This window comes from Pistacia vera, unplaced genomic scaffold, assembly GCF_008641045.1.
Source record: "Pistacia vera cultivar Batoury unplaced genomic scaffold, PisVer_v2 Contig197, whole genome shotgun sequence".
In the NCBI taxonomy this organism is placed as follows: domain Eukaryota; kingdom Viridiplantae; phylum Streptophyta; class Magnoliopsida; order Sapindales; family Anacardiaceae; genus Pistacia; species Pistacia vera.
In genome coordinates, this window is record NW_022195998.1 from 615,512 (window position 1) to 633,849 (window position 18,338).

At 33.4% G+C, this 18,338-nt stretch overlaps 2 protein-coding genes across 3 annotated transcripts; one reads left to right on the forward strand and one right to left on the reverse strand.

Annotated features, from left to right (window-relative positions):
* Positions 1-1,679: 1,679 nt before the first annotated feature.
* On the reverse strand, positions 1,680-2,794 carry LOC116128117 (auxin-responsive protein SAUR36). Its single transcript, XM_031413794.1, has one exon. It carries the CDS (start codon positions 2,375-2,377, stop codon positions 1,874-1,876), a length of 504 nt encoding a protein of 167 aa, XP_031269654.1. The 5' UTR covers positions 2,378-2,794; the 3' UTR covers positions 1,680-1,873.
* Positions 2,795-11,856: 9,062 nt separating this feature from the next.
* Positions 11,857-17,551, forward strand: LOC116128119 (Golgi SNAP receptor complex member 1-2). 2 transcript variants are annotated; one of them, XM_031413797.1, is made up of 6 exons: positions 11,857-12,171; positions 12,878-13,074; positions 13,654-13,743; positions 13,879-13,950; positions 17,135-17,264; positions 17,370-17,551. In XM_031413797.1, the coding sequence occupies exons 1-6, from the start codon at positions 12,039-12,041 to the stop codon at positions 17,465-17,467; spliced, it is 720 nt and encodes a 239-aa protein (XP_031269657.1). In that variant the 5' UTR covers positions 11,857-12,038; the 3' UTR covers positions 17,468-17,551. The 2 variants fall into 2 exon arrangements, with proteins under 2 accessions (XP_031269657.1, XP_031269656.1); XM_031413796.1 differs by lacking the exons at positions 11,857-12,171; positions 12,878-13,074; positions 13,654-13,743; positions 13,879-13,950 and adding exons at positions 14,506-14,818; positions 15,525-15,721; positions 16,301-16,390; positions 16,526-16,597.
* The last annotated feature ends 787 nt before the right edge of the window (positions 17,552-18,338 follow it).

Below are 18,338 nucleotides of genomic sequence, written 5' to 3' on the forward strand. Positions count from 1 at the left end.
TATGGACCACCACCACCCCCCCATCTTATGCATCTAATTAATTGCATAACCAAGACATTCTCCTCCATCCCCAGGAGTGGGCAAATGCAACACGATTCTTGAATACAGAGACCAGACCTCAAACTAATTAATTATATCCCTTTTACCCAGCAAATTCAAAGAAACTTTACCCATATGATTTCTTTATTTGATTACTACTTTGCAATTCCAGATACTTTTCTTAAATGCATGGATCCACAAGATATTAGTGGTAATAATCTACAAGATAATATGCCAAAAAATGCGAGCCAAATGGGATGTCGGGTACAAGATGATGAAATGAGCATGCGACAGATATTCATATAAGATTAAGATTTCTCCAATCAATCAAAGTTGTGGTGGGTTTGCCTCCACAGTCCAGAGTCTACCCAATGATTTTGATAAAAAGATTCGCCAGTATACCTCCACTAATATCAACTTACTGATAGAGACACTTATGGTGCAAATCATATCAGAACCAAATTATCCTTCTAAAATTTTACGCGACTACAATTAATACAAGATTTTGAAAGAAAATAGAGTTTCCAGACAAATAACGAGTCATATTGAAGAAAGGAACCTACACCTAACTCTTTATTTTATTAAATTCTCTGCCTGAAAACGACAAATTCCTAATATTCCTGGCAGCCAGAGGCAGGTGAACGTGCGGGACTAAATCAAGTAAAATTCTGGAGATAAGTTTATTATTTTATACTCTATTTTCAATTATATTCTCAAAATAATAAGCTTCATTTGGTTCATTATTAAATTATTATATTATTTTTATAAGAAATATAATTATTAATATTTTGTAAAATTAATAAAATATAATATAATTGTAAAAATATTGAAATAAATATATTTTTTTGGTTGATTTTCTGTTTAATTTTATTAGAAAAACTAGAATAACACTTTAAAGAGTGTATCAAACAAAGCCTGTTTGTTTCATTAGTTAGGAAATAATATTATATTTTATTCAATTATTTTTAGACCCCTTAAGTTTATTAATTTAATTAAATACCATCAGAAAAAAAGTTTAAAAATTAACAAAAATACCCCTACAAACCCATAGTTGTCAGACCATCGATGGTACCTAGAATCTGTCATAACGACATACAAAGGACCAAAACTGATTGATAATTTGTTAATCTGGCTTTCAGCGACGACCAAATAAATGGTCGTCATTGAAGGACAACGATGGTGTAGATCTGACATTTTTCAGCTAGTGGATCTAGTCAGAAAATGTCAGATCGACATACGACCGACTAGATCCAACCGGTCTACATCGTAACGTCAAATTCTTATTATGGTGATCGAAATCTGGCACCATGGGTAGCTGGGGGTGTTTTTCTTATTTCACAAAATTTTTATATATTGAGTGTTTAGTTGAATTAGCAAACCTAAAAACTTTTTTTTTAATTTTTAAATTTTATCCCATAATAATTACCTTATTCAACTACCCAATACTATTTCTAAAGTATTATCTAAAATAACAAATCATACTGACTTCTTATCCCATTACTGTTAATACACCATTATCGCCGATAAATAATCTCTGTCAGGCCCAGTTTATTAATTAAATTGACTATTTTAATGGGTTATAGATAATGTCAAAATCATTATCATATAATAATCAACGTAATTATGATCTGGAAACACCATTAGAGCCAAAAGCACGACTTGTATAAATGTACATCTAAATTACATTATGCTTAAAAAAGAAAAAATAAAAGTGGAAAAAAGTGAAAAAGGAAAGTAAAAGCACTACCTAATCAAAAATCCTATAACGCCATCTCCACCGTTATATCGTGTAATATTTATCGTCGTCGTCGTCATCATCCATCATTCACAACGTTTAATAGTTGCGTTTCCACGTCATCTTCCGGGAACGTGAGCCGGCAGCTATCCGGGTCTGGACCTGCTCGAACTCTGAATAGCGGCAAGGGATTGTAATACCACCCTGTTGGTGAAACCCATACTCTTCCTCGGCTTCTCTCAAAAGCTGACCAAACAAAGGATGGTTAAAATAAATCACAGGCACTAAAACCCTGTGAAAATCACCGTCTTTTTGTCCAACATAAACAGCCAAGTATCCTTTCGGTACTTCAACTGGTTTCTCGTTAATTGGGTCATTATCCATCGGGATGTAACCCGATTTGAGTTTTGTAAAGCAGAGAGATTTCGCTCCGTTTGTTAACCGACGACCCCAGTTGACGAGTTTCGAAATTGATTTGCTTTTGCATGACGCGTCCGGTGAAGCTAAACGATGGTATCCGGATCTACTCCTTGATTTTCGGATGACCCATCTCGTGAACCGGATCAAGCGTTTCCCAATCTTGAATCCTCTTATCTTTCTCATGGGTTTTTTTTCGGTGACAGATTACAAAAACGAATACAGAGGCTTTCGAAATTGAGCTGATTTTAATGTGTAAAAAACGAGACTGATTTTATGGGTTTTGTTAAAGGAAAGAGAAATTCAGGAGAAAGGGGAGAAGACCATGGGTCAGCGATGGACATGGTAAGACGACAGACAGTGAGGCATACTTCAGAGAGAGATGTTGGTATATTTGACATCCTTATTCCCTTCACAAAACGATGTTTTCATTCGAAATTATCACCAAGATTGCTTGAATATCTCTTAAGAATCAAATTCTCTCTTTTATACTTGTAGGCCGGACGGTGGTGGGTGAAGAATTTGGTTCTCTTGGAGGAGGTTTATATGAAGAAATTGGAAGAATTTATAGTCAAAAGTGGGGGAACTCAAGAAGAGATGTAATCTGCAGTTCTGCACACGATTGTTGGAAGAGAGGAAAAATGTTTAGTTATATAGGATGAGGAGAGCGCATTTTAGAGGGAGTCAATAGTCAGATAAAAGAAGGGTCAGATTATAAAGTCGTTGCGGCAAGATTACCACTGAAGGCACTTACATCCGCTAGATGACAGAGATGTGTGGATCGTCAGATGTCAAACTCACTCAAGCTGAATAATTGAGTTTACACCCTTGGATTGAAAATAAAAAAAGGTCTGGAATCTGACCAGGATTTGCAATTTGAATTCGATAATATTAATTGTGGTTGCGGTCAAGACATATCTGTGCGGCTCTTCAATATGGGATGCTCAAGAATCTGAATAGGACCACAAAGTTCAACCATGTGGCTTTTAAGAAATTGAGAGTTTGAACACGTACACCCTCTATTCAACGAGTACACTAATTTTTTTTCTAGTGTGGAGACAAAAACGACCAAGTCTGACGTAGTTAAGGTGTTGCGCGCACTGATTTATTATCCTACGGCCTTCCTTGCGCTGGACACGTTAGATGTTGAACACGTGTGTACGCGGATTCTACTTCCTCAAAACTCTCCGTGCTTATCAAATCTTTTAGCCTTATAAGTTTTACCCAAAACAAAATTACTAAATACGAGCTTTATAACCTCTAATCACGATTACATGATCAAATTGAACCTAATCTAACGGTAGTTAATCTCCTAGAACTACTGTTGATGTAGCAAGATAAATTTTGTCCGAAACAAAATTAATTAAATATAAGCTTTATAACTTTTAATCACAATTACATGATTAAATTGAACCTAATCTATCGATAGTTAATCTCTGAGTACTACTGTTGATGCAGCATGATAAATTTTGTCCAAAACAAAATTACTTAAATGTGAGCTTTATAACTTATAATCACAACTGCATGATTAAATTGAACATAATCTAACAATAGTTAACATCTTAGTACTACTATCAACACAGCATGACAAGTTTTACCTAAAAAAAATTATTGAAATATGAGCTTTATAACTTATAATCACAACAATATGATCAAACTAGACCTAATCTAACGATAGTTAATCTACGAATACTACAATCGACGCAACATGATAAGTTTTACGCAAAATAAAATTATTGAAATATGAGTTTTATAACTTCTAATCACAATTGCATGATCAAAATAAACCTAATATAACGATGGTTAATCTGTGAGTATTACTGTCACTGAAATATAAGCTTTATAACTTCCAATCACAACTGCATGATCAAACTAAATCTAATCTAACGAAATCTAATCTGAAGGTAGTTAATCCCCGAGTCCCACGGTCGACACAGCATAATATTTCAATTTTTTGCAATTAATATTTAATAGTCTTCCTCCTACGCTAATGCAAACGTTTTTTATTATTTTTTTGTGAATTGTGTGCATTGATTAATTAATAAGAAAAATCGTATAAACCATTAAACCTGGACATCCAAACAGAAAGGTCCAACAATCCGTACAGCACCGTGCATCGTACCTCTTCGTATTTCAAGTTTTCAACAACTACTACTGGATTAAATTTGTGGGACCATCCTTTTATTTATTATTTATTTCCTATTAAAAACTGACATTTCCACGTGGAAAGATGAGGATAAGTCACGTATTCCATTCTTTGATTAATGTGGTGGGCCAGGTCGGTGTAAAGACACCATTAGGAAAGACCGAAAGTCCCATTCCATGATTTATATTCCAAAGCTTCCTTGCTTAGTTCCCTTTCTCTCCATAGTACTATTTATTTCATTTTTAACTTTGCATTAAAATAGTACAAATTCTGGAGAATTCTTTTGACTTTCTTTTTAACAATGGCTGATTGATATTTTTCAGTCTTTTTTAATGTAAGAGAGTTGTTTGAAATAGACAGGAAGCGAAAAACGAAGAGGGTTTTTCTTATTTATTAATGTAGGGAGTTGGTGGGGGATGGTTAATTTGAACTAAAAAAAGCAAGTAGAGGCACAGCATTGAATAATATATGGTTTGAAGAGTCTGAATATCATATTTGTCTGATGGCTAGCTTTATTTTACCGTTTTCTATTGTGGGGCATTGGATAATGAAATGTTTTGGCTATTTGCTTTAGATATAAAAGAAGTCGCCCAAATTTATTAGCTTTATATCAACTCAACGAGCCGTGTTTGAAATCACTTACCGTTCAAGTTGTTTTGAGACCTTTCCATCACATTGTTTTGTCTCATTATTTACTTTAAATGCAATAAACATTAAAAAAAAAAAAAAAATCAGAGAGACACTATGATTGACATATCACAACCAACCAACAATGAAGATTTCAATTCCTGACGTGGCACTCTTATCATGTTTCAATTGTCCCCGTATTATTTTTATTTTAATTGTCTGCATATTGTCTTTATTTGTACGAACATCTGTACCTGAGTTGTGCTGCGTCTTGGTCTCCTGGGAAAGATAAAAAAAATAAAAAAAATGGAAACAATATGTATTGCTTTATGGCCTGGCCTTGACGTTAATATATCAACTTCTCATTTGTTAATGCTATATTGGAGATAGTTGGAGTGATGATGTACTCAAGCACTATTGCTGATTTTCTGAGTTGTCTACATAGGAATTCATTTTCATTTCTTCTTTTAATTTTGTGTTATTGTGGGGGCAGCAAGCATAGGTGAATTGATAAGGATCTGGGTTGGCTGTTTGCTTTAAATAAAGGCAAACTGCATGCCTAAGTTTCAAAGCTTTATGTCAAAATCGACAAGTAATAGAACCATGTTTTGAATCTCTCGGAATTAAAGGAAATGCTATGGTAGACATCTCCCAACCAAGTATCAACATAACAAAAATAAAATGTCCAATTCTGACCATGTTTTACAATTTGTCTATATAGTTTCTGTATTATATTTACGACAGTCTCCTTGTTGTACGGACACATGTACTGGGCTGTTCTTCTGCATCTTGGTCGTCCAGGCAAAGCGTGGGACAAAATATTATCAACAGTAAATTTAACTATATATGATATGTCTCTATCTGCCAATGTTTTTGTGCATCATCAATAGCAAACATTATTATCAGAGGTCATTGTAATTAAATTGTTGGGAGTTTTTTTTTCACAGGTTTTGAGGAGTTTTAATTACCCTGTTTTATAGTGTTTTAAAATCATTATTTGTTAGATTTTATATATGCTAATTTTGACCAGCTTAAAAACCCCCTAAAATTAGTATAGTGTATTTTTTAGAGGTTTATAAAATACCCCAAATCGAGGTGTTTTAGTTAGTTTTAAAATTTTATTCAACAAATATCCTATCTACTATAAAACTATCCCAATTATATATATAAAAAAAAAAAAAAACCATATTATGCACGTCTTCAATCATATTAAATATAAAATAATTTTAAGCAATTAAAAAAAAATTATTAAAATCTTATTTCTAAATGTTTTTTTGGAGAAGTTGAGTTACAATTTTTCAGTCATTCTAGACGCTACAAAGAATAGCGAAGAAAGATAAGAAAACTTTATCACATTTGAAATTATAAAATACTAATAAATAGAAAATAAATAAAAAACTTTTACCTTATAATTGAAAAAACAAAACTCCCAATTAGCGTTGTGATATTTTTATAAATATATATATAAATTTATCATTTTAAAAAAAATGTTAAAACCATTAGAAAATAAACTCCTAAGTATAAACTAGGTGTTTTAAAAACTTCTACTAAAAACTTTTCAAATACCTTAAAAACTGCTAAAATCTCGAGCAGTTCTACATATGATGCCGTCTTTTTTTTTTTTTTTTTTTTTTTTTTTTTTTGAGTCAGTTTATCCACTGTCACTAGTCCCCACTAACATCTTGAGAACCAGAGAGATTTGAATCTGTGACCGTGGGATGCATCTCTCCTTTTTCCTTTTGCATAACAAAGTCAAAGCTTGGAATAATTTTCTTTTATTGGCTGTACAGAAAGTATGTTTCTACTCAACATCATTCATTTTTCCGATAAATTTTGTCCAAAACAAAATTACTTAAATATGAGCTTTATAACTTTTAATCACAATTAAATGATTAAATTGAATCTAATCCACCCGTAGTTAATCTCTGAGTACTATTATTGATGCAACATGATAAATTTTGTCCAAAACAAAATTACTTAAACATGAGCTTTATAACTTGTAATCACAACTGTATGATTAAATTGAACATAATCTAACGGTAATTGATCTTTGAGTACTATTATCAACATAACATGATAAGTTTTACCCAAAATAAAATTATTGAAATATGAGCTTTATAGCTTCTAATCACTACAACATAATCAAACTAAACCTAATCTATCGGTAGTTAATCTATGAATACAACAATAGATGTAATAAGATAAGTTTTACGCAAAACAAAATTATTGAAATATGAGTTTTATAACTTCTAATCATAATTGCATGATCAAAATGAACCTAATATAATGGTAGTTAATTTCTAAGTATTACTGTCAAAGCAGTATGATAAGTTTTACCCAAAACAAAATTATCGAAATATAAATTTTATAACTTCTAATCACAGTTGCATGATCAAACTAAATCTAATCTAACGGTAGTTAATCTCCGAGTACTACCGCCGACGAAGCATAATATTTCAATTTTTAGCAATTAATATTTATTAGTCTTCTTCTTACGCTAAGGCAAACGTTTTTTATTATTTTTTTTTGTGAATTGTGTGCATCGACTAATTAATAAGAAAAATCGTAAAAACCCTGGACATCCAAACAGAAAGGTCCAACAATCCGTACATCACCGTGCATCGTACCTCTTCGTATTTCAACAACTACTACTGGATTAAATTTGTGGGACCATCCTTTTATTTATTATTTATTTCCTATTAAAAACTGACATTTCCACGTGGAAAGATGAGGATAAGTCACGTATTCCATTCTTTAATTAATGTGGTGGGCCAGGTCGGTGTAAAGACACCATTAGGAAAGACCGAAAGTCCAATCCCATCGTTCCTATTTTCCAAAGCTTCCTTGCTTAGCTCCTTTTCTCTCCATAGTACTATTTATTTCATTTTTAACTTTGCATTAAAATCGTACAAATGCTGGAGAATTCTTTTGACTTTCTTTTTAACAATGGCTGATTGATATTTTTCAGTCTTTTTTAATGTAAGAGAGTTGTTTGAAATAGACAGGAAGCGAAAAACGAAGAGGGTTTTTCTTATTTATTAATGTAGGGAGTTGGTGGGGGATGGTTAATTTGAACTAAAAAAAGCAAGTAGAGGCACAGCATTGAATAATATATGGTTTGAAGAGTCTGAATATCATATTTGTCTGATGGCTAGCTTTATTTTACCGTTTTCTATTGTGGGGCATTGGATAGTGAAATGTTTTGGCTATTTGCTTTAGATATAAAAGAAGTCGCCAAAATTTATTAGCTTTATATCAACTCAACAAGCCGTGTTTGAAATCACTTACCGTTCAAATTGTTTTGAGACCTTTCCATCACATTGTTTTGTCTCATTATTTACTTTAAATGCAATAAACATTAAAAAAGAAAATCAGAGAGACACTATGATTGACATATCACAACCAACAATGAAGATTTCAATTCCTGACGTGGCACTCTTATCATGTTTCAATTTGTCCCGGTATTATTTTTATTTTAATTGTCTTCATATTGTCTTTATTTGTACGAACATCTGTACCTGAGTTGTGCTGCGTCTTGGTCGCCTGGGAAAGATAAAAAAAAAAGAATGGAAACAATATGTATTGCTTTATGGCCTGCCTTGACGTTAATATATCAACTTCTCATTTGTTAATGGTTTTTTAGGTCATCCAAAATTATTAATTAAACTTGTGCTCTATTGGAGATAGTTGGAGTGATGATGTACTCAAGCACTATTGCTGATTTTCTGAGTTGTCTGCATAGGAATTCATTTTCATTTCTTCTTTTAATTTTGTGTCATTGTGGGGGCAGTAAGCATAGGTGAATTGATAAGGATCTGGGTTGGCTGTTTGCTTTAAATAAAGGCAAACTGCATGCCTAAGTTTCAAATCTTTATGTCAAAATCGACAAGTAATGGAACCATGTTTTGAATCTCTCGGAATTAAAGGAAATGCTATGGTAGACATCTCCCAACCAAGTACCAACAAAACAAAAATAAAATGTCCAATTCTGACCATGTTTTACAATTTATCTATATAGTTTCTGTATTATATTTACGACAGTCTCCTTATTGTACCGACACATGTACTGGGCTGTTCTTCTGCATCTTGGTCGTCCAGGCAAAGCGTGGGACAAAATATTATCAACAGTAAATTTAACTATATATGATATGTCTCTATCTGCCAATGTTTTTGTGCATCATCAGTAGCTAACATTATTATCGGAGGTCATTGTAATTAAATTCTTGGGAGTTTTTTTTCCACCCGAGTTTTTAATTAGACTAGTTTTGAGATGTTTTAAAATTATTATTTACCAAATTTCTGTTGCATTGACTTTAACTTGCTCAAAAACTCTTTAGAACTTATGTAGTGTATTTTTTAGGGGTTTATAAAACACCCCAAATTGAGATATTTTTGTTGATTTTAAAATTTTATTCCACAAATACCCTATCTACTATAAAACTATTTCAATTATATCCCCAAAAAAATAAAAATTAACCATATTATATACGTCTTCAACCATATTAAATATAAAATAATTTTAAACAATCATAAATTTTTTTTATTAAAATCTCATTTATAGATGTTATATTAGAGAAGTGGAGTTATAATTTTTTAATCATTCCAGATGCTGCAAAGAATGGCGAAGAAGGATAAGAAAACTTTATCACATTCGAAGTTATAGAATACTAATAAGTAGAAAACAAATAAAGAACTCTTACCTTATAATTGAAAAAACAAAACTCCCAAATACTAGTTAGAGTTGAGGTATATTTATAAGCATATATATAAATTTATCATTTTAAAAAATTATTAGAACCATTGAAAAATAAACTCCTAAACACAAGTTAAGTGTTTTAAAAATCGCTATAAAAAACTCTTCAAAACTGTTATAATGATTTACCCTAAAATTCGCTACGATGATTTACCCTCGTAACCATTATCATAAAACTCTCAAACAGTTCTACGTAGGATACCATCTTTTTTTTAGTAAGTTTAACAACGGCGTAACCATCCACCATCACTATTCCCCACCTAAATCTTGAGAACTAAATAGATTTGAATCTAAGACCGTGGGATGCATCCCTCCTTTTTCCTTTTGCATAACAAAGTCAAAGTATGGAATAATTTTCTTTTATTGGCTGTACAGAAAGTATGTTTCTACTCAACATCATTCATTTTCTTCAGGAATAAAAATCAAAACACCCAGCTGTTCGTTGGACTTTATCTGTCCGAAATTTTGGCATTTCAACTGCAAGTCTACTTTTAATACGTTACATTTATTAGATAATGAGTTATTTAATATTTTTATTTATAGATTTCATTTACTTTATCAATCAATGTAGTTGCCAAGTAATGTCCTCCGTCAGTTTCATTATTATAATATATAAGCTAAGTTTGAATTCCATAAAACCCTCAATGGACTTTCCAATTCTTTGAAGAGTCTTCTTGCATCGATTATTCAATGCCAATGGTAGTGATCCATCTTACTTAATCTACAGTATATAATCAGGATTATATATAATTAAATTATTATGTAAAATTATTTTTACTTGGTTTGGTAAAGATTTGAAGGATCAATACAACTTGCTTCCACCTCTCTATACTAATATATGTTAGTTGGTAAAAAAAAATGATTTAAAAATATTATTAGGTAAACTAATTTTTATATTTATGAGTTATTTCAGTTCATTATTCATGTGGATAACATAACTGATCAACTAAACTCATATTATATTTATGTTCCTGATGGTTCAGATTGGAGCTTGGCTTCAGCAAAAATCTACCCTACTTGATTGTCAACAATTCGATGAACAAACTTTTAATTTTCATTTATTCTGTAATATTCTTGATTTGTGTTTCCTTTTTGAAGGAATATATACTGAAAAATAGGCGGACAATTTAGTTCATGAATGGGAACTTTCCATGCATATTTCACATGTTTACTTGGAAAATTGATGACCAAATAGAAATGAGAAAAGGATAAGTAGACATTTGAATTTTCTTTTCATTCATTGCACAAGTCAATTTTACAGGTGATAGTAATCTGGATTTTATCATTCCTTTATGCTTTCAAGACTCCATAAGTTCTTAGTTGCTGACATTATTGGTTGGAAAAATTGGTTTGGAACTTGCCCGCAAGCTCCAATTATTATGAGGGAAACTTCGGAGGAAACCAGTTACTAGACAATTCGACTAGTGTTTCATCCCTATACCCAAACAAGACGAACGATTTGTTTGTTAGTATCGCTACAAGCCTCCACCAGAGTTTCCTCTGGCTTCACCCTGCTCAAACATAGTTTATCATCTTTTGAGTTTCAACAGACATGCTCACACTCGAACCCTTTACAAAAAATCAAGGTCGATCGACGGTACAACCTATGAGAGATCCCCACCAATCAACTTCCTTGCGCCTTACGGGCTTATTGGCAAATAATTGGTCATTATTTTCTAATATAAATCATGATGATATTTTATTAATTAAAAATTGTTAGAAAACTCTTTCGAATTCGTTACCTTTTAAAAAGCTGATAATTGGTGTTGCGTTTGCAAGCAAATCCGTAATAATTTACTTTTAAAATAATTATTATCGTTAAATTGCAAGTTACTAGGCCATTATGCGAACCAGATGACGACCATTAGGCCTATTACTTGGGTTCTTTTTAGGTCCATAGTACTTGGAGGCGCAGTATCTTGATGCCCCAGTGGGCTTATCTCATGAGGCCAATAGCCCAATTTGTAAGCAACTAGATCATTGTGTGGATCATATTTACAGATTATAATTGGGCCAATCGGGTTACCTTATCAATTGGGCTCAACATGGGCTCCTATTTAATTTGAAAGCCCAATTGTTACCGGATTGTTTGTTGTGTGGACCCGTCCGTCATGATCTCAATTTCATAGACGGACTAGATTCAACTCAAATTTCCGGTGCTCGCAAATGATCTGCAGAAGAGAGTCGGTAGTGTGATTGTGTAAATAAAGCAGCCTTAGTAATGCAATAGAACGATAATTATTTCAATTTTCAACCGTAATAACTGAATCAGGCACCGCCGAAACGCAAGGGAATCGGGAACTGACTTGCGCAAAGATCCAATGACAGATCCGAATCTGTATCTCCAGGAATCGGGTTGGGAGGAACTCAGAAAGGAGGCACGTAAGATCGAGGGCGATCTCGAAGTTAAGCTCTCGTCGTATGCTAAGCTCGGCGCCAGGTTCACCCAAGGAGGTTTGATTCTTTATACCATCTTATTCGCCTTGATAAATTAATGTTTATAAATCTTTTTTGTTATTTGCGCTGCATTTTGGATCTAAAGTTGGACAAATCCATAAATGTTAGAATTGTTTATGGGATATGCTTATCATTTGCATTTGTGTATTTTTAGTGTAGATTTGTATGGTTTCCGCAGTTATGTATACGAATAATGTAAGAGTGTGATTATTGATAATTGATTAATCTTAAGCCATTAATGAAATAAGTGCTGTCGTCGCGTTTTCAGACTTAAGCACTACTTAGAAGAAGCATTGGCAGTATTGCAACACCGTGTTTGCGTCAGTGATTCTGCTTTCACTTATGTTTTCTCTTAATGAAGTTAATATGCTGAAACATTCTTCACAGTGGAAGTAGTTTTTTTTATCCATTGAAGTTCTAAATCTGGAACTTTTTCTTATGCTCTGAATACACAACTATTGATAAAATTTCTGGTCCAAGTGGCTTCTTTAGAATGTTTGATCTCTTGTTTTGCAACAATAGAAGTATAAATTTGAGGTTACTATGTGTATTTAATACTCAAAAGGCCAGGCTAGAGAACATTGGACCTGTTTCTTGATCTTTCCCTGCAAGCCCGTTGTCTCTGTCTGAAATTATGTTCTTATTTGAAGCTTCAATATCTGGGGGTTGTTTATATTTCTGATGATGTACACTTTCTGTTCAGGTTATGTGGATAGTGGATCACCAACAATTGGGTCTGGCAGGTCCTGGAAGTCCATGGAAATGGAAATCCAGTCATTGCTGGAGAAGCTGCTAGACACAAATGATGCAATGAGTAGATGTGCTGCATCTGGTGCACCAACTACTTCAGTAACGCAGAAGCTAGCTAGGCACAGAGACATATTTCATGAGTTTACGCAGGTTTTATATTCTGTTATTTATTTATTTTTATTTTTTTACTTCTTGTTTTGGCTAGCTATCAACTACTCCCAAGGAATTTCTTTTGCATCTACTAAGATTCACATCGTTTTAGTGAGCATTATCACTTTTCCGACAACTGGCTGCAACTTGTCTTGAGAAGCAAAAGAGACAGTTTGAGAATCTTTGTTGTGTAAACCCTACTTAATCCCTTTTAGCTATTACCTCACACTTCCTAATTTGTAAATTTATATTCTGCAGTAATATCTTTTAAGTTCAACTTTTGGATTTTAGTTCTATGTAACATTTTGTTTTCTATCTTAACATTTTTTAAGATTATCATATACATTTGTTTTTTTTTATCCCATGGTCTAATTACTGGTCTGGTAGTGCTTGGAGTGGTTTCTTACAGTCTTAGATCTAATCTTTCTTTTAAAAGAATCTGACTTTGGCAATTTCTTAACTGCTGCTAGCATTATAAACCTGACCTGTATGGTGCTTTATCTTAATGAAAGATGCTGTCTCTTAACTCTTTGGTCCGTGGCTTCTGTCCTGTTAAACCAATTACATTGTTTTTGTTAGGAATTTAGAAGAATCAAGGGAAACATAAACTCAATGAGGGAACATGCAGAGCTTCTCAGTTCTGTTAGGGAGGATATTAGTGAGTACAAGGTGAGCATGACTGAAACTGAACATTTTATTTTAGTCCTTATAAATACTAAAATGTATTTGTTTTGTTTTTTTTTTTTTTTTTTTTTTCCTTCTGAAAGATAAATATGATGTGCCTGACTGTCTGCCTTCATGTAGGCGTCTGGGAGTATGTCACCAAGAATGCAGTTATTACGGGAAAGAGCTTCCATCCATGGAAGCATAGCTCACGTAAGATTCAAAATGTTCTTTTATTGTTATATGTCATGTTACAGTGGTTTCGCCTTACGGGCTTATTGGCAAATAATTGGTCATTATTTTCTAATATAAATCATGATGATATTTTATTAATTAAAAGTTGTTAGAAATCTCTTTCGAATTCGTTACCTTTTAAAAAGCTGATAATTGGTGTTGCGTTTGCAAGCAAATCCGTAATAATTTACTTTTAAAATAATTATTATCGTTAAATTGCAAGTTACTAGGCCATTATGCGAACCAGATGACGACCATTAGGCCTATTACTTGGGCTCTTTTTAGGTCCATAGTACTTGGAGGCGCAGTATCTTGATGCGCCAGTGGGCTTATCTCATGAGGCTAATAGCCCAATTTGTAAGCAACTAGATCACTGTGTGGATCATATTTACAGATTATAATTGGGCCAATCGGGTTACCTTATCAATTGGGCTCAACATGGGCTCCTATTTAATTTGAAAGCCCAATTGTTACCGGATTGTTTGTTGTGTGGACCCGTCCGTCATGGTCTCAATTTCATAGACGGACTAGATTCAACTCAAATTTCCGGTGCTCGCAAATGATCTGCAGAAGAGAGTCGGTAGTGTGATTGTGTAAATAAAGCAGCCTTAGTAATGCAATAGAACGATAATTATTTCAATTTTCAACCGTAATAACTGAATCAGGCACCGCCGAAACGCAAGGGAATCGGGAACTGACTTGCGCAAAGATCCAATGACAGATCCGAATCTGTATCTCCAGGAATCGGGTTGGGAGGAACTCAGAAAGGAGGCACGTAAGATCGAGGGCGATCTCGAAGTTAAGCTCTCGTCGTATGCTAAGCTCGGCGCCAGGTTCACCCAAGGAGGTTTGATTCTTTATACCATCTTATTCGCCTTGATAAATTAATGTTTATAAATCTTTTTTGTTATTTGCGCTGCATTTTGGATCTAAAGTTGGACAAATCCATAAATGTTAGAATTGTTTATGGGATATGCTTATCATTTGCATTTGTGTATTTTTAGTGTAGATTTGTATGGTTTCCGCAGTTATGTATACGAATAATGTAAGAGTGTGATTATTGATAATTGATTAATCTTAAGCCATTAATGAAATAAGTGCTGTCGTCGCGTTTTCAGACTTAAGCACTACTTAGAAGAAGCATTGGCAGTATTGCAACACCGTGTTTGCTTCAGTGATTCTGCTTTCACTTATGTTTTCTCTTAATGAAGTTAATATGCTGAAACATTCTTCACAGTGGAAGTAGTTTTTTTTATCCATTGAAGTTCTAAATCTGGAACTTTTTCTTATGCTCTGAATACACAACTATTGATAAAATTTCTGGTCCAAGTGGCTTCTTTAGAATGTTTGATCTCTTGTTTTGCAACAATAGAAGTATAAATTTGAGGTTACTATGTGTATTTAATACTCAAAAGGCCAGGCTAGAGAACATTGGACCTGTTTCGTGATCTTTCCCTGCAAGCCCGTTGTCTCTGTCTGAAATTATGTTCTTATTTGAAGCTTCAATATCTGGGGGTTGTTTATATTTCTGATGATATACACTTTCTGTTCAGGTTATGTGGATAGTGGATCACCAACAATTGGGTCTGGCAGGTCCTGGAAGTCCATGGAAATGGAAATCCAGTCATTGCTGGAGAAGCTGCTAGACACAAATGATGCAATGAGTAGATGTGCTGCATCTGGTGCACCAACTACTTCAGTAACGCAGAAGCTAGCTAGGCACAGAGACATATTTCATGAGTTTACGCAGGTTTTATATTCTGTTATTTATTTATTTTTATTTTTTTACTTCTTGTTTTGGCTAGCTATCAACTACTCCCAAGGAATTTCTTTTGCATCTACTAAGATTCACATCGTTTTAGTGAGCATTATCACTTTTCCGACAACTGGCTGCAACTTGTCTTGAGAAGCAAAAGAGACAGTTTGAGAATCTTTGTTGTGTAAACCCTACTTAATCCCTTTTAGCTATTACCTCACACTTCCTAATTTGTAAATTTATATTCTGCAGTAATATCTTTTAAGTTCAACTTTTGGATTTTAGTTCTATGTAACATTTTGTTTTCTATCTTAACATTTTTTAAGATTATCATATACATTTGTTTTTTTTTATCCCATGGTCTAATTACTGGTCTGGTAGTGCTTGGAGTGGTTTCTTACAGTCTTAGATCTAATCTTTCTTTTAAAAGAATCTGACTTTGGCAATTTCTTAACTGCTGCTAGCATTATAAACCTGACCTGTATGGTGCTTTATCTTAATGAAAGATGCTGTCTCTTAACTCTTTGGTCCGTGGCTTCTGTCCTGTTAAACCAATTACATTGTTTTTGTTAGGAATTTAGAAGAATCAAGGGAAACATAAACTCAATGAGGGAACATGCAGAGCTTCTCAGTTCTGTTAGGGAGGATATTAGTGAGTACAAGGTGAGCATGACTGAAACTGAACATTTTATTTTAGTCCTTATAAATACTAAAATGTATTTGTTTTGTTTTTTTTTTTTTTTTTTTTTTCCTTCTGAAAGATAAATATGATGTGCCTGACTGTCTGCCTTCATGTAGGCGTCTGGGAGTATGTCACCAAGAATGCAGTTATTACGGGAAAGAGCTTCCATCCATGGAAGCATAGCTCACGTAAGATTCAAAATGTTCTTTTATTGTTATATGTCATGTTACAGTGGTTTAGTAGTTTCCTATATGTTTTGTAAAAATATAAAAATGGTTAACAAATGGAGGACAGAGTTGAAGCCAAGTATAAACCTCTTTGAAGTACTGGTAATTATATTTTTACCCTTTTATATAGGTTTCCGAAGAAAAATATGTGGTGCCTACCGAAATACCCATAAAGTTTTTTATGTGGTACCTGCTAGGTTAAATAAAGCTGTAAACAAGCCAAGCTGAGTTGAGCTGGCTTGTGATAAAGCATAATGGTAGTGTTCAAATAACTCAATGAACTACAAACTTCTGTTCTTTGACGAGATGCCTGAATGCATTGGGAAAAAATTGGGCTAAAAACCTTTTGGTTTTATTTGGAAATTTGGCAAAAAGAATATCATCTAGTTTTTTGATTGCTTTATCTTTGCTCTAACCATTCTTTAACTTGGAGACATAAATTGTAGAAAGATCTTTGTTATGTGTCCATATGACAATCCTGGGTTTGCCTTTGTGCAGATAGATGATGTAATTGGTCAAGCTCAATCGACAAGAGCTGTCTTGGGCTCGCAAAGGGCTTTGTTTGGAGATGTTCAGGGAAAAGTGAAGGCTTTGAGTGATAAGTTCCCCATTATTCGAGGCTTACTTGGTACTTTATAAAACAATTTATACTACCATGTGTTTTTTTTTTTCTTTTTTTTTTTTAAGTTTTTGATGTTGGTCATCATTAATCTATACCTATTTTGTTTTTTAGGTTCCATCAGAAGGAGGCGTTCAAGAGACACCCTAATTCTGTCTGCAGTTATTGCCGCTTGTACGTTGTTTCTTATCATCTATTGGCTATCAAAATAACAAAAGATGTGATTTACATATGGATCTATAATGATGGTGTTTTTCCATAGGAATTTTGCATATGTATTATTTTTTTAAAACAAATGAATTTCTTTTTCTGAAGTTTATGGTACATTCTGTGGTGCCATTACCTAGAAAAATGGAAAATCTAATCTTGTTTCATATACAAAGATGTGATTACTCTTCCAGAGAGTTGGTTAAATATTGGTCTTAGGTATTTGCAGGGAGGAGTTGTGTGGGGAAATTAGGTACTAGATAAAGAAAAAGAGTCAACATGAAGTGCATTGGAGCCATCATTTTGAAAGTTGGTTCCTTATCATGCGTCAATTTCATTAGTGGTCTCAGGTTTTGGCTTAGTATGTGCTGCCTTTACCAAGTTGCATAGGGTGTTACTCCAATTAATTTTCTGATTTGCATGTGCTATGACTTTTCCTTTTTATTTCTCGTATATTTAATGTGCACAAGATTTGCTGGATGGTGCTGCATGTGATTGCTACGGTATTGTGCTTGTTATAGTAGTTCTTGATTTCTTACAGTTGAATGGTCCATCCATATCTTCCTCTTGTTGTGGTCCAAATTAGTATGTAGCTTCAAGATCTGTAGGTCCGTTAAACTTTGTTGCCTCTACTGCTTTAGCCCTGTGAAAATCTCTTTTACTTGATAAGATTCACTGTTTTAATCTCATAAAATGCAAGATGGCTGGTAATTTTCCAAGTTGTTTAAATTGAAAATTCTTGTAATTATATTCTTGCTGGGCTGTTTTATTACAGAAGGCCATGTGCTTCACGTTCGGCTTTGGTTTTCCTTTAAAAAGGCATATATTTTTCTTTTCAGAACTGCAGCGGAAAAAGTTAATTTTGTGTGCCTATGC